Here is a 26812-nt window from a genome sequence, read left to right as displayed (position 1 = left end):
GGCAGAGACTCAGAGAGAGAGCTATAGCCTGGGAGGTAGGTGCTAGCTCAAATCCACATCCAGGCTATGAACAGCTAGACTAAGACTTCCTCTCCATTCAGCTCAGGAGGGGAAATTCACCCCAGATGTGACTTCAAACAGAAAGAAATCCGGAGGGATTGGAGGTAGGATAAGGCCCATCCTTTGCGTGACCCAAAGACCTGTTCCTGGCATCGCTCTTTCTCTCTCTTCATCTTTCTTTCTATATCATTCTCTCTGTCAATCTGTTTATTCTCTATCTCTAGAGAATATCTATTTCTCGCCCTGTCGTTCCGTTTCACTCTCTCTCTCTCTCTCTCTCTCTCTCTCTCTCCCTCTGTCTGTCTGTCTACCCCCACTCTCCCTCCCTTTCTGCCCTCTCTCTGCAGTAGGCTACTACAGGGACCAGCTTGTTATCAGTCAGTCTGTTTCTCCGGTGTGACATTATCACAGGGAAGCCTTCAATAAGGGTCTACGGCTACCATTTATACTCCCCCATAATTCACATCATGTCCATGTGAGAGCTGAGCTCCTGATGAATTGACTACCAGGTTGTTTGAGCCCTGCCTCCTCCTTCCTCCCGCCCAACAGTTTGACAAGCAGCTTTATTCTCTTAAAAGGAACTGTAAGCTTTACAGGTTTCTCTTTATTTCATTTAATGGAGCGCCTATATAACACCTGCAGTACATCGACGGAAACACAGTCAACAACTGATACGGCGGTTGACTGTTGAAAATGGGGCTTTTTCTTTGGTGGGAGTTGTGCCGTAAAAATGTAACAATGGTAGATTTATAATTGACATGCATAAAAATGATTAAGGAAAAATGTAATTAATCAACTGTAAGCTTAGAAACACTGTTCGGCGTTTCTCCCAGTGTTGAGATTATAACGTGTGGTCAACATGACCCACAACCCAGTTAGGCTCTATGCTATTCTGTCACTGAGAGATGCACAGTGGTATTGGAGACAATTCCAGAGAGGAGTGTGTAAAGATGAAGGAGGAGACCTGAGGGGGATGAAGTTTTGTCACAAAGTTACTTTCTCTGCCTATTATGGTAAATATTCTCCATCTGCTGCATTGTTTGTCTTAAATCTTCTGCATTTCAAATGGAACAGAAACCTTCAGTCGAATATCAGGAAGTTTGCGGTTAGGTTCTGTGGACACGCAGCTTGATATTAGTACCTGTGTTAAGGGTCACAGTGTGGTACACAGAGTGACGGGGATTGAAAGTATCAAAGTTAAACAGAAGTGAAACACAATATCAGCAGGTTAAGCAGGTTCAGGTAGTCAATGATGATTAGCCTATAAAGAACAATAAAAGGATGTGTGTGGGGGTTCACTGGACCTCCTCCATCTGTCTTCAAGAACTAAAAGCTGCCAAGAGGAATGGAAATACTTTAGGTTTAGGAGATTTCCCCAGATTAGAGATGTTTTCTCCCTGTGAAAGGTACTGTGTTGCATTGGAAATTGAAATCACAATCTGTCAAAAATTCAACTTTGAAAGTAATAATGATTGGACCACCACACTACACCAATAAATCCTACTCATCAAACCCACACAAATTAAACAGGCCTATTTATATGAATTTGGAGGGAAGAAATTCTTAACTATTAAGAGGTTAATGCATTAGAACTCTCAGTAAAGGCTTCAGTCATACAAAAGCTATAGTCAAATCCAAACTGGTTTTTTAGCAGATTAGCAAGAATGGATCACCCCGTGTTCAAGAATGGTTCACCCCGTGTTCAAGAAATGTTCAAGAATGGTTCACCCCGTGTTCAAGAATGGATCACCCCGTGTTCAAGAATGGTTCACCCCGTGTTCAAGAATGGATCACCCCGTGTTCAAGAATGGATCACCCCGTGTTCAAGAATGGATCACCCCGTGTTCAAGAATGGTTCACCCCGTGTTCAAGAATGGCCATTTTTACCTTTATTCAGATTACAACCTCTCACTTTCGGATATTTGGAAATGAAATCATCTCTGAAACATCTCTATTTTTAGAAAGTTGCTTGCAATTTCAGTTTATTCCTCCAGAAAAGACAGAACAAACATGACTTCAAATATTATGTTTAAAGTAAAATATAAGATTACGGTATAATCTTTTGTAAACTATATCATAAATAGGACTGGAGGAGTTATGTTGCACATGCAGCTAACAAAAATATACTGAAATGTCTGCTCTATCCAAAATGACAAAAAACCGAATTGCAGCAAAAATGGAAGAGGTAAGTGTAAGAGGGAGAAAGTAAGAAACTAATCTGTCTGTAACAGTGGGTGAGTGATGGGTGTGGAGTCAGACACAGAGAGCAAAAGTAAATGGGGAACAACGCTTTAATGTCCTCTACAAAGTAACCGGTTCAAACATGGGTGAAGCCCTAAACACAGGTGCAAAACAAACCCAAAACCTTAGTTACAAAACCCGGACAGCAAAAACCCAAAAGACAACGATAACCACAAACGTAACTATAACAACAAGCCCGCACAAACACCAGCAGGCTAAACTAACTTAAATAACACCCATCCCAAAACCCCAACAAGGAACAGGTGAAAACAATTAGACAAAAACAAACGAAAAGGAAAAAGGAATCAGTGGCAGCTAGTAGACCGGCGACGACGACCGCTGAGCGCCACCCGGACAGGAAGGGGAGCCAACTTCGGTGGTATTCGTGACACTGTCAGCTCTGCAAAAAGTACCAAAATTGGTTAAAGAAAATTGTGATAAATAAAAAAGTTTGCCAGTTTAATTAAGGACCAAAAATTGACAGCTGTGCCATACAGATTGCAAAATAGTTGGGAAGAGATTTACAATGTACCTGGCACATGGCTTATGAACTGACACACAAAATGACTCTGGATACAAAACTTCAAGTTTTTCAATTTTAAGTGATCATACAAAACTCTTGCAACCAATAACAAAAAAATATATATATGGGGGATACAACCATCCCACCTCTGCAGATGTTGCTTAAAAGAGACAGAATCATTAGATCATTTGTTTTGCTACTGTCCATGTGTAGCTTGTTTTTGGTCACAGGGTCAGGAATGGCTGAAGAATTGCAACATTCAAATGGAGTTAACTCTGCAAATAGCACTGCTGGGTGATCTAAAAAGTCAATCAATCAATAATATACTGTAATAAAACTCTTAGCAAAAATGTTTATCTTTCATTTATAATCTGTAAAACCTATGAGAATAGAAAGATTCAAAACTTTTGTGAAACATCAGAGCACAGTGAAAAATATATGGCAAATAGAAATCACAACTGGATGGTCTTCAGAGATAGATGGGAGGGGTTGAGGATAGCTGAAGGACCGGACTAAAAACAAACAAAAGTTAACTAATGTAAAATATACTGTGTCCATAAAATGTATATAGTATGTATAAGATTGAAGTAGAAACCTACTGTAAGTGCTGTTGTCCATTAGTTTACTCCAATTAGGGTAGGGATGGTAAGGTTAGAGGAAAAAATATACATACATACACTACTGTTCAAAAGTTTGGAGCCACTTAGAAATTACCTTGTTTTTGAAAGAAATTCTATATTTTGTCCCTGAACATAACATCAAATTCATCAGACATTGTTAATGTTGTAAATGACTGTTGTAGCTGGAAACGGCTGATTTTTCATGAAATATCTACATAGGCGTACAGAGGCCCATTATCAGCAACCATCACTCCTGTGTTCAAATGGCACGTTGTGTTGGCTAATCCATGTTTATCAATTGTAAAGGCAAATTGATCATTATGAAACCATTTTGCAATTATGTTAGCACAGCTGAAAACATTTGGGCTGATTAAAGAAGCAATAAAACTGGCCTTCTTTTGATTAGTTGAGTATCTGGAGCATCAGCATTTGTGGGTTCGATTACAGAATCAAAATGGCCAGAAACAAATAACAAATAATAGAAATGTAGGCTATTCCATGCGAGAAATTGCCAAGAAACTGAAGATCTCGTACAAGGCTGTGTACTACTCCCTTCACAGAAAGGCGCAAACTGGCTCTATCCAGAATAGAGAGAGGAGTGGGAGGGCCCGGAGCACAACTGAGCAAGAAGACAAGTACATTAGAGTGTCTAGTTTGAGAAACAGACGCCTCACAAGTCCTCAACTGGCAGCTTCATTAAAAAGTACCCGCAAACCACTAGTCTCAACGTCAACAGTGAAGAGGCGACTCCTGTATGCTGGCCTTCTAGACAGACTTGCAAAGAAAAACCTTCTCAGACTGGCCAAGAAAAATAAAAGATTAAGATGGGCAAAAGAACACAGACACTGGACAGAGGAACTCTGCCTAGAAGGCCAGAATCCCGGAGTCGCCTATTCACTGTTGATGTTGAGACTGGTGTTTTGCGGGTACTATTTAATGAAGCTGCCAGTTGAGGACTTGTGTGGCATCTGTTTCTCAAACTAGTCACTCTAATGTACTTGTCCTCTTGCTCAGTTGTGCACGATGGTCTCCCACTCCTCTTTCTATTCTGGTTAGGCCAGTTTGCGCTGTTCTATTAAGGGAGCAGTACACGGTAGTGTGTATATATATATATATTATTTTAAATATATATATATGGGGGATTGGAAATGATGCAGACAATGACATTGATAGAGGCCAAAATCTATTTACAATATTAAAGCTGATCCACGCCTTAATACACACAGATGGGCATGGTAGCTCAAAAGTAGCTAAAAGTAAACTGGTATTAACACTGGCATACACAAATATACATTAAACATTATTTCAAACAACTGTAAAAACTTTTCTTGACTTTAGAGAAATATTTTACATCTGCCGTTTCCAGCTACTATAGTTAATTACAACATTAACAATGTACAACTCCATCATGCCAATTTCCATCCACTGGAATTATGCTGCAAAACATGCAAATTAAAATGGTCTATTTTCCCCTGCATTCTTCATGTCTAATATATAATTCATGCTGTGTACAGTTGTGTGATTTATGGATAAATAACATTTTGTGGACAGGACATGGCAAAGCAGTCCATCTTTGGGATGTTGCTGACAAAATGAAACATGAAAGGCAGAATGAATCTCACAAAATTGTCTCATGGAGAGTCGATAATACAGAAAACCAATGGAATCGCCATCTGCTGGCTTCGAGTTGACTTTTCTTGCTTGGGCGGAGCTCCAAAGGTGCACATCGCATTAGTGCCGTAGGCGCAACATTGCGTTAGGACTAAAAATGTCAGCAAGCACTGGTGACAAAACACAGCAGCATTCTGGTTTTCATGGCATTTCTCTGCTATTTTGAGACTAGCTAAATCTGCAGCAAGGGCAGAGAAATGGCCATATCAATATTTTTTATTTTTTATTTTTTACATTTCAGAAGTGATATTTGGCTGTAAGGCTAGCATGAGGGACAAGATGTAGCTAGCCGCAAAGAGGTTTGTTTTGAGAAATGTCTGCTAACTTTGTATGCTGCTAGGTATAACCAGCTAGCTACTAGCTAGTTCAATTTCTCTCACAATTCTAAAGCCAACATTTTTAAAAATAAAAACAGCATATTATTGACCTGAAAGGTTAGTTGTGCTAGCTTATCCAAGGTCAGTGACACATAGAGAAATGATATACTGTCTACCTATTGAACAACTGCAACCTTTTTGCAAGTAACATTGCAAATATTATTGAAATAAAATAAAATTAACCTCATTTTTTATTTTTCAAACTAAATTACAAAGTTGGATTTGCACTAAACGATTGTATATGTCAGCACTTTAAAAGCATGTACAAAATCTGGTGTAAGGTTTGCCTTACATACATTGTCTACTGGTATCATTCTACATTAAGAACATGTACATTCTCTACATGTAAATGTGTGAGTTTAGCTATTCTCTGCCTCAGCTGACGGGTGCCCATAGGCCAGTAACAACATAGCATGGCAGCAACACAACAGCACAAAACATGGTACAAATATTATTGGGCACAGACAACAGCACGAAGTGCAAGAAGGTAGAGACAACAATACATCAAGTAAAGCAGCCACAACTGTCAGTAAGAGTTTAGATTAAAAAATAAATATACAGAGAGAGCGTAAAAATCAAATAAAACGATTGGACATCTTACAGCTAGACAAAAATAAAATGTTAATTTGAGAAAACAACACAGCGACAGAACCCTTTTTATTGCAGGGTTGTGATTAGTCATTAATCAACACTGACACCAGTTCATTTTGAATAATAGCTTAAGAAATAAAACAAGTTTAAACACTTCATATTTAAAGAATCAATACTTCAAAATGTACAAAAAAAGATAACTCATGTAAAGATTAGATAACTTAGTCTAAACAACAATAGATAATTGAGTAGTAACAAGTAAGCAATTATTACTGAAGCATCTTTTCAGGTGGAAAAATAAAACTCCACAACAACGGTGGCCAAACGATCCGTGATCTACTGGGTGAGCAGACTTCTATTCCAGCCGAGCATCAACTCGATAAGTTGAATCAGGTGTGTTATTGCTGGGTTGAAACAGAACCCTGCACACCCAGCAGATCTACAGCAGGCCTGCTCCAATTGTAATAGATTTATACATTTTGTGTGATGTTTAACCATATGTTTTTATACAATGTTTGCTAACAAGGCTAAACCTACACATATAACCCATGGCATATAGGATCCAACCATAAGGCGCTACAGAGGGTAGTGCATACGGCCCAGTACATCACTGGGGCCAAGCTTCCCACCATCCAGGGCCATATAATAGGCTGTGTCAGAGGAAGGCCCAAAACATTGTCGTAGTCATAGACTGTTCTCTCTGTTACTGCACAGAAAGTGTGCCAAGTCTAGGACCAAAAGGCTCCTACTCCCAAGCCATAAGACTGCTGAACAATTAATCAAATGGACACCCGGTCCATTTACATTTTTTCATAATGTCCTCTCACAAAATGACTTGCCCAATCCAGTAGCCTACACTTTCCCTTTACTGACAGCCAGAGCTGCAATTTTTGTTTTTAATTTACAATCATTCATCAAGAACTCTAGCTAAACAGGTGTAAAGTCAGCTACCTAGTTAGCTAAATAGCTGCTCAGTTGAGTTAGCCTACAAAGTGGCCCACTGTAGCCAGCAATCTAGTTGGCTAGTGAGCAAATAATACATCTTTTTTAAACATTTTATAAATGCATTTATTGACTTGAATAGGTTTTTGGGCATCCAATAGCCATGTGGATGAATGGAGATGAGGCAAAAAGTGTTGTCACCAGAGCGGTTTAGAATGTGTTTACCAGAATTATTCACTTTCAATAAAAAAAATATATGAATCGCAAACTGTAGGCCACACTTGATAACTTTAAAATGAGCATGAAAGGGTGTGCAAAGCTGTCATCAAGGCAAAGGGTGGCTACTTTGAAGAATCTAAAATCTAAAATGTATGTTGATTTAATTAACACTATTTTGGTTACTACATGATTCCATATTTGTTATTTCATAGTTTTGATGTCTTCAATATTAATGTACAATGTAGAACATAGGCAAAATAAAGAAAAACCCTCGAATGAGTAGGTGTGTCCAAACTTTTGCCTGTAAATGTAGACAGAATTAAGCATAGAGGTCTGCCGTCCTGAAAACCGAATAGAAATGTGAAGTGAGCATGGAAATGTAGGCTACTTTATCCAGGTCAGTCTAGTCGTTGTGTTTTGGACCATTGCTAATAAACTATTGTGTATAGGAAAAATATATAGTGACAAATGCGTAGGCTGAATATAAAGTTCTCCAGAAAAACAAGAAAGTTGAAATTCCCTGATAACAGAGGAAGTATGAGGGCAGCAGTGTTGGGAGGAGCAGTACGTGGCTCCTAGCCATCTCTCTCCGAGCTGCACCGGGAGACGCATTCTTTATTCAGGGAAGGGTAGGGTAGGAGGGACCTGAGCGACGATGGGAGAGGGAGAGAAGAGAGCGAGAGAGAGAGAGCGCAAGACAGAGGTGAGCGGTGCACTGCACACACATCACTATCAACGGAATTCATTTTAGCAAACATCTCTCTGGGATTCCGAGCATAGAAGGCAAGTTTATCGTCCCCAAAACAACCCGGATACCTTGGCAAGTGCGTGTTCACTGTTTCGAGAGAAGTCGGTGCTGCCTCTGGTCCATATAGTCCCACTCTCCCGCTCGAATGCATTGCCCAAGGTTTTGAGGCGGGCTGAGCTCAGTGTAGTCATAGGTTGAGCTGCATGCCCCGGAATTTCAGAAAAGTGCGGACAGAGCAGAAGATTGTTCCCCGACTCAGGCAGCATGCTGTCCGGTAGACCCACGGGTGGCATGGCGCTTGGAAGCGATTTGCACAAACAATACCGAATGGCGCTGGATCATTGCGCACGGTCATATTCTAGGATTGCATGAAGGATAAAGAAAAGAGTTGAACATGGTAAAGGGGCATACAATGAATATGGATAAAGCCTCGTCTAAGGTAGGCTACAGTAGCCCAAATGTTTAATAGCAGCATAAAGGCTATATAAACAACTATACTACAACTTATTTAAATAGTTTATAGTTTAGAGTTCTAGGCTGTATGAGTAGATTGAACTAGATGTGATTTATTATGGATATATATATACATAGATGCACTGCCATTGTTAAGAGCTATGGTGCTAATTTTATTCCCAGCCAAACTGCTGCCTAATATATTCTATTCTCCTCACAACACTCTGCTATCTCTAAAGGAAATATGGTCAATTTGTAAATTCTCAGTTCGTTTTCTATCGTTTATTTATCAATCCATTATTAGATGTCAAAGATCAATGCTTAGCTACAAAGCACATTGCTTTAGATTTTTGTTTTTCTTCAGAGAAAAGCAAAGCCTCCGTTTGCATTTGCAATCTCAATGCTCAGCACGGCTCTCAATCCCTTTTGTAATAATTCATTCAATTGAACACCACTCGCTGGGCTGCCTTTGAAGTAGCCTACACCTGATCCGCTTCTTATCGCCTTTTAAATAGCCTATCCTTTTAAAAACTTTTAATTGCGTTTCTGTCGTTTAATCCAGTCCTAATCGGATTGAACCTGGCCTCAACCGAAAAACGTTATTTTATCTGTTCACACATACACCTTGCTCTCTGTCCATGTCGTTTTTGGATTTGGATACATGCAAGGCCAACTTTATTGTGTCCATAGGAAAATTTTGTTTCGCCTTGCTGAGATGTATTTTTACTCCACAATTCATTCCAATGTCCACAGTCTTTATTTATGCAGCTATAATCATTTGAGATGTTTTTGCTGTGGCAGCACATTTATTGCAGCTTGTGGTATCTCCTTATTTCCCCTGAAGCTTATTTGATTAAATGAAGCTCTTTTCAATTTAGAAAAGTAGATCACAGATGTATTTCATATTGTTTTGCTTCATCCTTATAAGTAGCAGTGGTGCCACATCTCACCACTCATCAGGCTATAGAGCAACCTATAATTGCAGATAACCTTAATCTCCCCCTATGCCCGTACCTCCTATCCTATATGACCTACGCCCTCAGACCATCAAACCCATTATTTATTAAATGTATGGGCCTCTTGAGCATTGACATGTGCAGTGTTCCTGTTAAGTTAAAAGCACCGGTGACAAGCAGTATCTTTCAATCTTCTGGATAGAACATGCTTGATGGGCAACTCAAATACTGGGATGTGGGGAGCTGAGGCCTTACTGTAACTGGGTGGCCTTGTGCCCACGCTAAACCTCTAAACCATTTTGAGAAATAGTCCAGTATCGATCATTTATCGCAGGTGGAGGAGCTAAATTATTTTCCAATCCCATTCCATTTGACAGGCTGTGTTTGTCACTCTGGGATTGGTATAACGTCCCACTATACATCCCCCACCCCACACACTCCCCTTTCATTTCATTTTTGCGGTGCCTTATATCATGTATATGTGCTGGAGATGGTTGGTGGTTTGTCTGGCCTACTTATGTAATGTGCATGGTGCACCTTAAGAGGCAAAACAACACCTCTCTCTGTCTACTGTAAGCACAATGTGTTTATCAGCTCTAACTTCAAAGCACTGTCTGCTCTAACAAAGGCAGAGAAAAAGAAGAGACTATTTTCACACAAGTCAAAGGGCTGCCCAATAAGTCTTTCAGGCAGTATTTTTTTGCTTTCGGGCAGTATTTTTATCTCCTTTATGTTGCTTTTTCTCATTTTATGTCTCCGTTATGTCTAATTTATGTTTCAGACAGTTCAAAATAATTGCAATGTGTGTATTAGCGTGTAGTTCAGCACTGAGGCATTGACTTGTTGTTGTAGAAAGCGCAGAATATCCATGCTGTTCTAGCAGCTATTATATTCTCTCCTCTATGACTGAGAGGAAGGAATGAAAGCCCCTTTATGTCTGCTAAACCGGATGTGCTAGAGCGCTCCTGCATTTTTATCAGATGGTCTGAAATTTTGAAAGAAATAGCCTGTGCATAAATTTCAAAGGTGTCAGTGTGTGTGGATCTGTGTGCGGGTTAAGTATGATTGTGTGTGTGAGAGAGAGTGTGTGCCTACGATCTATGTGTTTATGGGTCTGAATATGTATGTGAAACAGAGTCATTTTTCAGCCTTTGTGTGCACGTGAGTTATAGACAGCTCTTTTTTTCTCACGGAGAGAAACAGACCACCCCTGACCCGAACCCCCCGAACCCCCATTTATCTCACCTTTCTTTTGTCTTGTGGAACAGGTCTCTGGATCCAAATGTCACACCACCTGGACGCTGCCCCGGGCGGGGACCAGCAGTGTGTGACGTTGACGGGCGTGTGGCGAGGAGAGGAGAGAAGGAGGCCCCGGACACGGTAGCTCTCAGCTGGGACTTGGCATTAAATTGGCCCAGGCTTGGCCCTGTGCTTTGAGGAGGAGCTGAGATTGTGGAGCCCTGCCATGGTCTAATATATCAGCATGGATGGAGTCAGAGTCAGCTTCAGTCAGAGAACCTGCTCTTCCTAATGCGACACTCTTTCCTCTTAAAGCTGAGGACTAACCAATTACAGGGGGATTAAGCCTAACCCTATGGCTTCCTGTTCTACCACCCCGCGAAGAAGTGAACTGAGCATTATCAAACTATTTTAGAGGACTTTCATTTTTGTCTACTATTTTGGGGGATTTACTTCATCGCCTTCAAACCTTTTCCCTTTTTAATACATTTTATTGTGTGTTGCTTTTTGAGGCCGTTCCCCTCCTTCTGTTTTTCCACTATGGAGTTTCAGGTCAGGCTGTGGAATAAAAATTGGGGTTCATTTCTGCGTTTCTGGTTGACAGTCCTCCTGAGCCTCAACTTGCACTTCAGCCGCCCCGCAGCCTCGTGCCCGGAGGAGTGCCGCTGCGACAAAACATTTGTTTACTGCAACGAGCGGAGCCTGACATCGGTACCTCTGGGGGTGACAGAGGGCTACAAGATCCTCTACCTCCACAACAACCAGATCAACAACGCTGGGTTCCCATGGGAACTACACAATGTGGCCTCCGTGGAGACAGTGTTTCTCTACGGCAACCAGCTGGATGAGTTTCCTCTCAACCTGCCCAAGAACATCCGGGTTCTCCACCTGCAGGAGAACAACATCCAGACCATCTCCAGGGCTGCCTTGGCCCAGCTTCCCCGCCTAGAGGAGCTCCACCTGGATGATAACTCCATCTCTACCGTGGGGGTGGAGGAGGGGGCGTTCCGGGAGGCCGTCAGCCTCAAGCTGCTCTTCCTCACCAAGAACCACCTGAGCAGTGTCCCCATTGGTCTTCCGGAGGACCTCAAGGAGCTGCGATTGGACGAGAACCGCATCGCCATCATCGCTGAGGAAGCGTTTCAGAACGTGACGCGACTCCAACGCCTATTGCTGGATGGGAACTTGTTGACGGACGAGGGCGTGGCCCCGGGGACGTTCCAGGAGCTGTCCACCCTCCGGGAGCTGGCGCTGGCTCGTAACTCTCTGACGTTCCCCCCACCCCTCCTCCCGACCCAGTCCCTGGTCAAGCTCAGCCTGCAGGATAATCAGATGGACCATATTCCAGTGATGGCCTTCTCCGACCTTCAGAGGCTCGAGAGACTGGATATATCCAACAACCAGTTGCAGACACTGACACAGGGGGTCTTTGACGGCCTCATCAGCCTCAGACAGCTCACCGTTCGGAACAACCCGTGGCGCTGTGACTGCACTGTCAAATGGGTGGTGGTGTGGCTCAAGTCACTGCCAGGCTCCATCAACGTGCGCGGGTTCATGTGCCAGAGCCCCGAGAGGGTGCGCGGCATGGCAATCAGAGAACTCACCCTGGATGCTATCCAGTGCTCAGGCGGGACAGACCTCCAGCCTGACCTCTGGCCCACCCTGCGCTCTACGCCCCCACACCCCCAACTCCCCACCACCGCCTCCACCACCTTCCTTACCACCGCCATGACCACTTCCATCCCCATCTCCACATCCTCCTCTTACCTCACATCGCCCTCCCTTCCCCCTGCCCTGCCTCCCCACCCCGCTGGACCCCTGCCCCCTTACGAGGATCCCCTACAGATATCCTTCCACGTGGTCAACGCCTCCTGCATCGATGTGAGCTGGGCTTCCTACTTCACCGTTACGGCCTACAAGGTGACCTGGGTCAAGATGGGCAAGAGCCTAATGAGCGACGTCAGCCGCGAGAGGACGCTGAGTGGGGACAGGCGGAAGCTAAGCTTGACCAACCTGGAGCCCAAGTCAGTGTACCGGATCTGTGTGTATGTACTGGACACCCTCAACTCCTACCGCCCAGGTGAGGATACAATATGCTCAGAGGCCAGGACCAAGTCGGCCTCATCCAACTCCAATAACAACAAGGCCACAGGGTCAGAGCAAGCCCAACAGGACGCCCACTCCACCCTCCTTTTGGCCGGGGTGATCGGTGGGGCCGTCCTGGTCGTCCTGGTAATACTGCTGAGCCTGTTTTGTTGGCACATGCACAAGAAGAGCCGCTCGGAGTCGTCCAAGTGGAAATACAACCGGGGCAGGAGAAAAGACGACTACTGCGAGGCAGGTACCAAAAAGGATAACTCTATACTGGAAATGACTGAGACCAGCTTTCAGATAGTCTCGCTGAACAATGAGCAACTTTTGAAAGGGGATTTCAGGATTCAGCCCATCTACACACCCAACGGAGGCATCGGCTTCAGAGACTGCCACCTCAGTGACAATAGCATAGCCTACTGCAAGAGCAGCAATGTTCCCAGCACCGAGTTCTGCCACACGTGATGCTTCTCACAGGATATTCCCACACTGGTTGTCTGACAGAAAGAAACAACAAAGTAGTTAAATATACTGTACCATATATATTTCCAAGTTCTGTCTACGATGTAATTTATACTGTGGACAATAATGTGGAATTCTATCTGCAATCTTTTTTATTCTTAGTAAAAAAAGGAATACATATGTTTTTTTTAATCAGCGGGATTTAAATACAGTAAGTGGTTTTTGCTCAAGTATTGTCTGTACATAGAAATTTGTACAATATGGCACGCTGGGTTGGTTCTGACGAACGGTGTCCTGTCTGTCAGGTTTTTGGGTTGTTGGGCGCTATGAGGGCTGGGATTCTTTGCTAACCACAGAAGCAAAAATATGGCCTTTGTGCAGAGCCACCCCCTCACAGAAACACTAGTTAAGATAACACAGTGGTCTGGGAAAACTAACACTGCTGATTAGACTGCAGTGGAAAATAAGCACTGGTGGTATTTTTTTTAAAGAATCAAAGTGCACTTCCTAATGCAACAGAGAGTGTAAGCAGCCATTCAAATGAGCTTTTTGTGGAAATCCCATCAGAGGAATGGGCACACTTTTCAACACCCCCTTTTGCCCTCACAAGACTAAGTGAACACGTTTGAATGTGGAAGGGATGGGAGGAAGACTACCTTAACAGGACTAAGTGAACACTTTTCAATGTGGTAGGGATGAGAGGGATAAACCGCCACTGTTGGATATAGATTTGCCTCCAATGATACAGGAGTTTTTTCTCTCCAGTTGTGGCCACTAGGGGGCATGTTTTCTCAGTCAGTGTAGAGTAGAGCGAGGTATAGGTAGTCTAAGAGATCCCTTACCTCCAGCATCCCATGAGTCCATTACCTCAGATGCATTACATTACTCATTCTCAAATGGCATTGTTTAGAGTATTAATGGTCGCGGAGCTACTTATGGAATCATTTAAATTGAACAGTGCTCAGCTCTGTTGTTCAGCGGCTAAATGATACAGATATTATCATGGCGGAGGTCCATGAGGTTGCGTTGCGTGTCTTGTCTTTGCCGGGTGGTGTCTGCCGTGATGATGAATGTGGAGGAGATACACTCACAGTTATACATTCCTCTGCCTTTCTTAAGTCCTTTATTGTTAAGTACTCAAATGAAAATTGAGTGAATCAGAATAAACAATCAAGGCGTTTATCTGTTTATCTGCTTTACAATGTGTTGATAGAAGGACTTTCCTACTGTAGCATGTGATGTGTTTTATTGTCTACATGGGATTGACTATTCTATTGATTAATTGATTGTTTGGTTCGAGCTACACATTCATCATCAATTCCAAACAATGTTGGCTCCCAGTTAGGAATGCCTGGTGCCACTGAGGAGTCTTTGTTATGCACGTCTTACTCAGACTTTATTTGCTTTGACAAGATTTTATTTTGCAGACCGAGTTCAAAGAATCCACCCCCCCCCCTCTGCCCCGCTCATAATCCTCATCCGAAAAAGGGAGAAAATATGCAGACGTTATTTTTCACTTGGCCGTTCGAATCACAAGCTGGGAGAGGGAGAAGAGTGCGCGAGAGAGAGAGAGAGAGAGAGAGAGAGAGAGAGAGAGAGAGAGGGGAAGGTCAAATGACAAGAGTTAACCATTCACAGGGCACCAAGTCACTGGGTTAAATACAGTGTAAAACCACGACATTGCATTGGTTTGGCTAGAATTTGAAAGTATCAATAGGAAACACCATTTTAAGGGTGGAACTCTCGTTTTGTGCTCGGCTGTTAATGGACGTTGTCTCTCTTTGAAGAATTGCCATGCCAGTGCACATCTGCCGTTAGTAAGAACTCCTTTAGTAGATCCAGAAATAGTAGGTAGGGAACTTATGACGCAATAGACACTATAATGCCATTATTCACGTTGATGCTTAAGCTTTCATGTGTGCTTTCATAGGGTTTTGAGTCAAATTTATATTCATACATCAGAAATACATTTGTGTCATTTAGAAATAACAGTTGCTCTTCTGTGGTTATCAAAGTGTCTCCACTTTGTCTACGAACGTACACATATCTGTTTATCAGCCTGTGTTAAAGCCCCACCAGCGGAAGCTGACCTGAAGTCAGTTTGATACACATTAGAAGTTACGTCCAATAAACCCCACTGGCGTAAACTAACCTAAGGTCAGTTTGACACTGCTACATGGCAAGTTATGTAAAACATCCCACCAACATTTACTGACCTAAGGTCACACTGCTACATGGCCGTAGTGCTTTAACAGGTTATGTATCCACTGAACACTTCATCCTACCTGCCTGTGGCAAAGTCGGCCAGTCTGACAATAATCCCATACAGCAAAGTATCTTTATTTTCATTAGTGATTAGGATTTAAATGTAATGTTAGTCTTTCAGGCCAACCTGTTGCAACACTTTTCCCCAAATTAAAGAATGTTCCAAGAAGTGATAGAGGTCCATTTATTGCCTTACTTTTATGCAGTACTGTACCGGCTAACTGCACTTAGTTTGTTCAAGGACTTTTTCAGAGAAGAAGCAATTTATAAACTGTGAAAGAGACAATGACAGTAATTGAATAGTTACTGTATGGAAAGCACATATTTTCATATTGGTGAAAAAACTACGAGTGACAGACAGCAATAGACCCAACACATAATTAATGAAAGCCTGTTCATTCGTAACGACGCCCTCGAGTGGTGCTGGGTAATGATACAAAGTGACTGAGAAGCCTTGTTGTTTGTTTGTGGCAGTACATTACTCTAAATTCCCTCCCTCATTTGAAGAAAGTACACAAACGCAATGGCGTGACCAATGGAATTAGACCGAACACATTAGAGAAAGAGGGAGAAAGAGTGAAAAAAAAGAGAGACTGCAACCTCTGTTTGTTACTGTTTCAGGCTTTGATAGTAACTTCCTTTAAGCTCATTCATTCTCATTGGAATAATTATGTTAAATCACTGAGAGGTCAAATCAAAATAAGCACCCAAGTGAATAAAATTGAATACATTTTAAGTCGTATTTACACCTTGTAGACCAACATTAAAAGTCTTCAGAAAACTAGAAGTCTTCAGCAAACAATTCATGGGTGTTTGAAGTAATTAGATTTTCTCTTACAGCTGCTGGGTCGAATTAATGGAAATACTATGAACAACGACAGGTTATTTGTTCATGTATCATTTGACAGAAGAAAGTATGCTGAAAATTAACAATGCGTGTCATTTGGCTTGGGGTTCTTGGCTATTATGGCTTTTCATTTCGACATTGAGTTGTTTTGACTTTAACAACATAAACTAATATGCTTACTTAGGAACCAAAGTTACATTTCTTTTCTCATGATAAAATATTGTTGTTGTCCCATGTATGTGCCTTGAGGTTAACTTACGATGTAAAGTCCTTGAAACCTTTAAATGTTTTTGCACAAAATGTAAATATAGAAGTTAAGCTTTTTGCAAATAAAAGAGCCATTATGTGATATGTGATTTGATATCATTCATTGTCATTTCTGTCAGAAGATTATAGGCCCATTGAAACATATCATTAACACTCCCCTCCATATTTATTTGGACAGTGAAGCATTTTTTATTTGTTTGGCTCTGTACTTAATGTGACAGTATTACCATAAATATCTGTTTTACCATTTAGAAAATAACACACTTTATGTATTTGGACAAATTGACTTACGGTGTATTAAAGTAGTCAACAGTTTAGTATTTTAGTCGCATATTCCGAGTACACAATGGCTACATCAAGCTTGTGACTACAAACGTGTTGGGTCGCAAAGATCATACCCCCCTCAAAAAAAAATGCTAACATCCCATGTTATTGGTAATGGTGAGAGGTTAGCGTGTTTTGTTGTAACCTCTGTAACTTTCTCACTCATCATTATTCACGATTTTTCTTAGTCATGGCATTGTCAGGACTAATTTAGAGTTCAGAAAAATCCTATTTACAGTACTCCGGTCATCAATCACCAATCAGTTCCTATTGAGCAAAATATAATCCGAATCAACCAAAACAAGATATAAATGTATCCAACAAGTTTGTAGAGTCACAAGCGTGATGTAGTCATTGCGTGTTATAAATATGGGATCAAATACTACAGTTTTTACCACTTTAATACACAAATAAGTGAATTTGTCCAAATGTTTATGATTTCTTCAAATGGGGGTTTTTAGATATGGGCTGGCAGGTAGCCTAGTGGCTAGAACGTTGTGCCCGTAACCGAAAGGTTGCTGGATTGAATCCCCTGGCTGACAAGGTAAAAATCTGTCGTTCTGCTCCTGAACAAGGCTGTTAACCCACTGTTCCGTAGTAGGCTGCCGTTGAACATAAGAATTTATTCTTAACTGACTTGCCTAGTTAATATATGTTTATGAAAAACCTTCAAATTAAAAGGTGACATCATCTACTGTCGCCTCATATGAAACATTTGATTTCAAATCCAAAAATGCTGGAGTATAAAGCAAAAAAATAACAAATCTTCAAACGTCGAAATAAATAGGGAGAAGAGTGTATTTTAGATGTCAATCGATGTACTGAAGAGGTACTTTTCCTGGACTTGTACCACTGACCTTGTTATCCTGCATGGGGCTGTGTGTGTGTGTGTGTTCTCGGTCAAACACTGGGCCTTTTTACCTATCTAAAGGGATATATACTTATTCTTATTTGACCTTTCCATCCACTTATTCCTCCAGTGTGTTACCAATAGTTATCCTTCACACGTCACAGTATACTGCTTAGCTTTCAGTTGAACACAGTACTGTTCAACACAAGTGCATCCCTATTTAAATGCTATATTCCTATCCACAATGTAATGTTTTTTTTTTCTCAACAGAAATCTAACATTCCTGCCCACTTCTCCACAATGCCTTTACAACACATTAGCCTAATCTTAATTCACTCTGACAATTAACCACACACACCAAACGTTATTGCTAATGACTCGGATATCCGTAATATCCCTGAATTAACAGACAGTGTGCTGGCAATGGACACCACGTTCGATAGACCTAGATCTCATGAAATATAAATCCGGCATTCTGAATCATTAAGGGAACATATGTATTCTCATATTCTTCCATCAGAAAAATTACATTTTGTTCTGGTCTGTATCACTGCTCATGATTGGTGGTAACATGGTCTCATTAGAATAATGTAAAAAATGACATTTAACCATTGTAGTTACAGTACATGTCACCTCAGATTACATTACATATTACATTACATATTACATATTAATCAGCATACACTTGAAGTCGGAAGTTTACCGACACCTTAGCCAAATACGTTTAAACTCCGTTTTTCACAATTCCTGACATTTAATCCTCGTAATAATTCCCTGTTTAAGGTCAATTACGATCACCATTTTATTTTAAGGATGTGAAATGTCCGAATAATTGTAGAGAGAATTATTTATTTCAGCTTTTATTTCTTTCATCACATTCCCAGTGGGTCAGAAGTTCACATGGAAGTTCACACACTCAATTAGTATATGGTAGCATTGCCTTTAAATTGTTTAACTTGGGTCAAACATTTCGGGTAGCCTTCCACAAGCTTCCCAAAATAAGTTGGGTGAATTTTGTCCCATTCCTCCTGACAGAGCTGGTTAGTAGGCCTCCTTGCACGCACACACATTTTCTATGGGATTGAGGTCAGGGCTTTGTGATGGCCACTCCAATACCTTGACTTGTTGTCACAACATGATGCTGCCACCCCCGTGATTCACGGTTGGGATGGTGTTCTTTGGCTTGCAAGCCTCTCCCTTTTTCCTCCAAACACAATGATGGTCGTTAGGGCCAAGCAGTTCTACTTTTGTTTCATCAGACCAGAGGACTATCTTTGTCCCCATGTGCAGTTGCAAACTGTAGTCTGTTTTTTTTAATGGGGGTTTTGGAGCAGTGGTTTCTTCCTTGCTTAGCGGCCTTTCAGGCTATGCCGATATAGGACTCGTTTTACTGTGGATAAAGATACTTTTGTACTGGTTTCCTCCAGCATCTTCACAAGGTCCTTTGTTGTTGTTCTGGGATGGATTTGCACTTTTCGCACTAAAGTACATTCATCTCTAGGAGACAGAACGTACCTCCTTCCTGAGCGGTATAACGGCTGCGTGGTCCCATGGTGTTTATACTTACGTGGTACCTTCAGGCGTTTGGAAATTTCTCTCAAAGATGAACCAGACTTGTGGAGGTCTACAATGTTTTTTTCTGAGGTCTTGGCTGATTTCTTTTGAATTTCCCATGATGTCAAACAAAGAGGCACTGAGTTTGAAGGTAGGCCTTGAAATACATCCACAGGTACGCCTCAAATTATGTCAATTAGCCAATCAGAAGCTTCTAAAGCCATGACATAATTTTCTGGAATTTTCCAAGCTGTTTAAAGGCACAGTCAACTCAGTGTATGTAAACTTCAGACCCACAGGAATTGTGAAACAGTGAATTATAAGTGAAATAATCTGCCTGTAAACAATTGTTGGAAATATTACTTGTGTCATGCACAAAGTAGATGTCCTAACCAAGTTGCCAAAACTATAGTTTGTTAACAAGAAATGTGTGGAGTGGGTGAAAAATAAGTTTTAATGACTCCAACCTAAGTGTATATAAACTTCCGACTTCAACTGTATATCTCCCAAGCCCTTAAAATGACTCGTAACAGCAAACTGGAAATAGTTGAACCAGTCAATGGACTCATTAAATGTAACATTGATGTCCAGTAAGTGTAGTCAACTGGGATTCCACTTGAGCAGTTTGCCTGCCAAAAGCACTAATTCTGACTCAATTCCCCTGATTCCATCCCCTTCAATAGGCTTTAATTACAGCCTGCATGGAGGTGAGGCCTTGCCCTCTGTTCCTGTTCTGTAGGGTTAATTTGAGTCACAATGGGTCACTGAATTTCTACCCGTCTGCTTCCACTGAAGAGGGTCATCATCATTAGGTACAGGGAGAGAGCAAATCCACTGAAGATCATTGCCTTGGCATCCCGCTCTGGGTGAAATCATATGAAAACACAAATGAGTGGAGACATTTGTAAGTAGGCTACCGCTTAGTGAGTAAAATGTTTTGGCCCAGGGGTTGATAGGAACATGGAGTTTTACTTTATTTTGAACTACTTTTCCTAAATCTCGGCACTGGTTTTCCTAAAAGCTTGCTTTGCACAAAATAAGATGCTGGTAGCTGTAACCACAAACTTTACCTTCATGGCCAAAACATTGGATTCCATAGAAATCCCAAGGCTACCTATTTCTGAAGTTTACGCAGTAAAATAAATATTTAAGAACAAGTGTACTCATCTTTATGCAACCTTATGCTTTGAGATGTGAGGAAATGCCCACCCAACTACAAATTACCTGTCTGGAAATTACTAGTACTAGTAAACAAATGTATACAGACCGTTCCTTCCAAGGTTTCTACAACTGGATTGAAAATATGAGCAATGTAACCCGATGGAGATTACCGACTAATATACCCTATTTACCAGAAAGGAACACTCGTGTGAAAACATGACAGGTTTACAGCCACCAAAGAGACTTGCTTTCAGAACCCAGTAAAAAATCTCTTCCCTACTTTTCCAAACATACCGTCCTCAAAATACATTCTGTTTCGCTTCTCAGAACTTCCACAAGCAGACGCATCCCAGCTACTCCCGGACCTAATTGGCGACAAAATGTTTTTCTGAATAAAATAACCGTCGAAAATCTGCTCCAAGCAGTAGTTCCCCAGAGACCCAGCTATGGCAGTGCTGAGGCTGTCAACATCTCATGGATGTCTCTCCAGTCCCTACACTCCCAATAACAACCACGGGCTGCCGTGCTCCATCCATACTCCCCATCTCATGAACGGCTGTCTTTACCCCACTAAAATCAACAATTTTACTGTGATGTTTTTGGTTGCGGTAGAACATGTAGAATTGTCCCTTTTGGAATCCAGAAGTGGATTATAAGAGAACATTAAAAAGCACTGGCCTAAATTCATGTTATGCTTGTCTTGAACTAGATCAAACCTCACTATTATGTATGTCTCTAGATCAATCGTCAGAATACTGTATGTCTCAGAGTCCCTGAGTTACATATTTTTCCAGTGCTGCTAAAATAGGTCTCAAGTATGTTAATTACCTCTGTGCTAAATAATTGAATAACACAGTTGGTAAACGATTAGCATATTCCATTCATTCAGTTGATTCATCTATAACCCGTTTAGCATCAGTTAGCATACTGACATCAGAATAGTATCAATGTCATCTACGCATTTCTTATTGGTGCAAAATGTATCTTTCCATCTCAGGTGTTGGATTACAAGAATGTAATTGTTTTTTGGCCATTACCTGCTATAGCTTATTATAATCAGGTAATAAGCACTCTGTACTTGGAAAGATCACAGGGAAATTGATTATTTAAGCAATAAGGCCCGAGGGGGTGTGGTAAATGGCCAATATACCACAGCTAAGGGCTGTGTCCTAGCACTCTGCGTTGTGTCATGTATAAGAACAGCCCTTAGTCGTTGTATATTGGCCATATACCACAAACCCCCGAGGTGCCTTTATTGCTATTATAAACTGGTTGCCAATGTAATTAGAGCAGTAAAAAATACATGTTTTGTCATACCCATGGTATACGGTCTGATATACCACGGCTTTCAGCCAATCAGTATTCAAGGCTCGAACCACCCAGTGTAACAATGTGCACTGAGAAGCAAGTTCAGGGAGTGAATCTTTTAATAAATAAACGCAACATAATACAAAACAAGAAACACGAACAACGCACAGACATGACACAGGAACAGAAACAAGAACGCCTTGGTAAGGAACCAACGGGAGTAACATATATAGGGAAGGTAATCAAGGAAGTGATGGAGTCCAGGTGAGTCTGATGACGCGCAGGTGCGAGCAACGTTGGTGACAGGTGTGAGCCATAACGAGCAGCCTGGTGACCTTCGAGGCCGGAGAGGGAGCACATGTGACACCCCGTTAATAATGAACTATATGGAACAGAAGAATGAATCAAATGCATTGATATAATAGAATAGAACAAGATGATAAATATAATACAATAATAGAATAGAATAGGAGAATGATTGGAGTGTGTTGTGTAAATGTTCCATTTGACTGTCGTTCCGTATGTGTTGAGGGAGAGAAAAAAACATTAATGTCAACTGCCTCTTGAGTTTTCAATGGAAAACACTACTGAAATGCAACAGCAGAAGATGCTCATTTCCGGGAAGCTTTATGCATGCAGAGCCAAAATGAAGCACACTGGAAATAAGGAAATTCAAATGCCCAAATTGCCTCTGCAATAAAGACATTTACATTTAAGGCTGCAAAAAAGTAATGGACTGCTAAATGTGTACCAAGCATTTAAATAAATAATTAAACTTAGAGCAAATTCCCTGACAGACTCCTAGATTAAACTTTTAACTCTCTTTTTCCCCGGGACAGCATGGAGCATGGTAGGAACTCCATATGTGCTGGGCTACAGGGTCAAGGGGGGGGGAGGTCACAATTCCAGGTGGGACAGAGCAGCTGTGACCTTGACGCACCATTTGGGAAAACCCGTAGTGAAGGAAGACGTTGATGATTAGTAAGAGGCGAAAGGTCTCTCATCGCTTTCAGAACGACAAACCAAGAGGTGAACTCAAACATTTTGCTCTTGTTTTAATGTTCTAAAAAGAACAGTTTGTTTACAGTGAGTGCCAGATCAATTAATCGTCAAAATTAAACTATACTGTACTTTTCAGCTTTGTTACAGAGAAACAACAAACTGCGAGAAACACCATGGAAATGAATGGGTGTTACAGTACCTTCAGTCAGACCTCAAAATGTGTAGCTCCTGTCGGACGTTTTCTGCAACAGCTTTGAAACTGTCCATCTCCCCCTCATAAAACTACCTTTTCTCTCATTTGATTTTTCACAAGAAAACATTCCTTAGAGACTACAGGCCAACAAGCTAAAAAAACAACAACAACCAGTCAAAAACAATCTTGATCCAAATTGGAGCCCCTGATGATTGCACTGTACTGAGAAGACTGGGAAATACAATGGAGCTACCGTGTATTGGGGTATCTATCCCTTAAAATAATATGAAGTACACTTGCATTAGAGGAGATTAATGTTACATTAGAGCAGTGCGGAAGGGCTAACGATTAAACATTCACATTTACACAAGCTGTTATCATCGCTCTCTCTGTCCCTCTGTCTCTCTCTCTATATATATATTTGTCTCTCAATCACACTCTCTGTATTTCTCTCTCTTTCTCTCTCACTGTTAGCACTAGAAGTAGCTGAGACAAAAACCAGCCTAGTGTGAACACTATCCCATGAGAAAACTACAAGAACATGGCTTGGGGTGGAAAGGTGGCGTTAGATCACAGAGAAAAAAAAGAGTCCACTCCTCCTCATACAAAACCCAGACTCTTGTCTCACAGCTGGGGGAAAACCCATGGTCTCACGGCTGCTTAAATGTAACGACATGCACGCTCGTTGGTAGACTTCTGGTCCAGAGTGCACATTACATGTTAATGAGTTGGAACACGGACAGCGAAGCAAGAGGCTCAAACTGCCAATTAGGCATATGCTGCAGACGCTACTCGTGTTTCAGATAGGACCATCTGATAGCGATTCAGCTTGGCGCACGGATCTGACTCCCTCCATGAGACGTGGAGACGCTCCAATGGTGAGTCATTAACCACAGACATCCCTTGAAACCACTTAAGAAAAAAAGGGGCCCACTGATTGGACGCCACTCATTCAAAACCTCTCTCTCTCTCTCATTCATCCAGGCCCCTTCCCTCTTCTTACTGTAAGCACTTTAACCCAGTGCTTATCTTAGATTTAGTGACACAAAATGTATTTTTCTCCCATCACTGTTTTGCTTTAACTCTGTAACCCGTTATTTGAAAAGTTTCATATGAACAAATGTTAATTCAATGTTAATGTTAATTTTGGCTTGTGTCAAACATCAGGTTTAAAAAATGCCCTGAAGTCTTTGCAAATCAAAAGACTTTATACTGCTAACTCAAATATACATGGGTCATGTTCCGCTGTGCTCCAACAGTACACCTACTTTCTCAACAGTGGTATGACTATCTCTCAGACCGAGGTTGTTTTCCTTGACCATGAGGCCAGTGAACCAACATCCAAACCCTATAAGGGCTCTGTGTCATACAAGCTCAGACTAGGACCTCATATCACTCCCTGCGTTGTTAGAAGTTCATTTTCTCCCGATATGCACACAGTAAAATTGATAGTGACAACTCAATTTTCCACATTCCAGGCCCCTGCACGGAGCGGCGTCCCCTCAGTCCAAACCGCACATATCTGCAGACAACCGACCGGCCGCCTTGCCTTGCATGGAGAGAGAGGAGAAAGTTGGTGCCAAAAGCAGTTTGCTCGGCATCCCTTTAACCTTGGCATGATTACCTGTGAGGCAGTTTAATTTAATCAGTCTCCCCCTCGTTCGGCTTGGAGCGAGCAGTGGCTCATTGTGAAAACAGAGTGAGAGAGGCAGAGAGAGCTATGCCGGGTGTGTGCGGCAGTACAGCAGTAGGCTATAGCACACCTCGCTGTCTCTGTAACAGAGACAAGGTTAGCGATTGAACAGATCTCCAGGGACCCTCTGCCTCCTCCTTCGCCTCTTATCCACACAATGGGCTGACAGACAGAGGAATTAGCCCCACGCCAGGCATCTCCATCAAACAGGCCCGTCATTAATTATGCCATCAATCATGGCCTGCATGACATGCAGGTTCACAATTAGCGGCTATTGGAATGTAGCTCGGAGTCTTTGGGCATCGTGCCACATCTCCAGCTCCTTGGGGAAATAAAGGCCATAGATAGCCTATACACTCTGGAAAAAGGTTCCAAAAGGGTTCTGCGGCTGTCCCCATAGGTGAACCATTTTTAGTTCCAGGTAGAACCCTCTGTGGAAAGGGTTATACATGGGAACCGAAAGGGGTTTAATCAAATGCATTTATAAAGCCCTTCGTACATCAGCTGATATCTCAAAGTGCTGTACACAAACCCAGCCTAAAACCCCAAACAGCAAGCAATGCAGGTGTAGAAGCACAGTGGCTAGGAAAAACTCCCTAGAGAGGCCAAAACCTAGGAAGAAACCTAGAGAGGAACCAGGCTATGAGGGGTGGCCAGTCCTCTTCTGGCTGTGCCGGTCGGAGATTATAACAGAACATGGCCAAGATGTTCAAATGTTCATAAATGACCAGCATGGTCAAATAATAATAATCACAGTAGTTGTCAAGGGTGCAGCAAGTCAGCACCTCAGGAGTAAATGTCAGTTGGCTTTTCATAGCCGATCATTAAGAGTATCTCTACCACTCCCGCTGTCTCTAGAGAGTTGAAAACAGCAGGTCTGGGACAGGTAGCACATCCGGTGAACAGGTCAGGATTCCATAGCCGCAGGCAGAACAGTTGAAACTGGAGCAGCAGCACGGCCAGCTGGACTGGGGACAGCAAGGCGTCATCATGCCAGGCAGTCCTGAGGCATGGTCCTAGGGCTCAGGTCCTCCAAGAGAGAGAGAAAGAGAGAGAGCATACTTAAATTCACACAGGACACTGGATAAGACAGGAGAAGTACTCCAGATATAACAAACTGACCCTAGCCCCGACACATAAACTAGGGCAGCATAAATACTGGAGGCTGGGACAGGAATGGTCAGGAGACACTGTGGCCCCATCCGATGATACCCCCGGACAGGGCCAAACAGGAAGGATATAACCCCACCCACTTTGCCAAACCACAGCCCCCACACCACTAGAGGGATATCTTGGTCCTAGGGCTCAACCACCAACTTACCATCCTGAGACAAGGCCGAGTATAGCCCACAGAGATCTCTGCCACGGCACAACCCAAGGGGGGGGGGGCGCCAACCCAGACAGGAAGATCACATCAGTGACTCAACCCAATCAAGTGACGCACCCCTCATAGGGACGGCATGAAAGAGCACCAGTAAGCCAGTGACTCAGCCCCTGTAATAGGGTTAGAGGCAGAGAATCCCAGTGGAAAGAGGGGAACCAGCCAGGCAGAGACAGCAAGGGCGGTCCATTGCTCCAGAGCCATTCCGTTCACCTTCACACTCCTGGGCCAGACTACACTCAATCATATGACCCACTGAAGAGATGAGTCTTCAGTAAAGACTTAAAGGTTGAGACCGAGATTGAGTCTCCCACATGGGTAGGCAGACCATTCCGTAAAAATGGAGCTCTATAGGAGAAAGCTCTGCCTCCAGCTGTTTGCTTAGAAATTCTAGGGACAATTAGGAGGCCTGCGTCTCGTGACCGTAGCGTACGTGTAGGTATGTACGGCAGGACCAAATCAGAGAGATAGGTAGGAGCAAGCCCATGTAATGCTTTGTAGGTTAGCAGTAAAACCTTGAATTCAGCCCTTGCCTTGACAGGAAGCCAGTGTAGGGAGGCTAGGACTAGAGTAATATGATCTAATTTTTTGTTTCTAGTCAGGATTCTAGCAGCCGTATTTAGCACTTTATCCGGGTAGCCGGAAAGTAGAGCATTGCAGTAGTCTAACCTAGAAGTAACAAAAGCATGGATTATGGAGCATGGAGTTTTCTGCATCATTTTTGGACAGAAAGTTTCTGATTTTTGCAATGTTACGTAGATGGAAAAAGCTGTC

General features: G+C 42.2%; 1 protein-coding gene across 3 annotated transcripts in view; it reads left to right on the top strand.

The window, feature by feature from the left end:
- LOC112250522 (leucine-rich repeat transmembrane protein FLRT2-like) overlaps window positions 1-16654 on the top strand; it is a 33800-nt gene extending 17146 nt beyond the window's left edge. The window contains exons 1-2 of one of the 3 annotated variants that reach the window (XM_024420743.2): window positions 7588-7947; window positions 10670-16654. In XM_024420743.2, coding sequence (XP_024276511.1) covers window positions 11181-13196 — 2016 coding nt within the window. In that variant the 5' untranslated portion in view covers window positions 7588-7947; window positions 10670-11180 and the 3' untranslated portion in view covers window positions 13197-16654. The other 2 variants (XM_024420742.2, XM_024420741.2) reach the window with 2 other exon arrangements.
- The last annotated feature ends 10158 nt before the right edge of the window (window positions 16655-26812 follow it).

This window comes from Oncorhynchus tshawytscha, linkage group LG05 (assembly GCF_018296145.1).
Source record: "Oncorhynchus tshawytscha isolate Ot180627B linkage group LG05, Otsh_v2.0, whole genome shotgun sequence".
Taxonomy (NCBI): Eukaryota; Metazoa; Chordata; class Actinopteri; order Salmoniformes; family Salmonidae; genus Oncorhynchus; species Oncorhynchus tshawytscha.
This window is presented reverse-complemented; position numbering and strand designations above follow the sequence as displayed.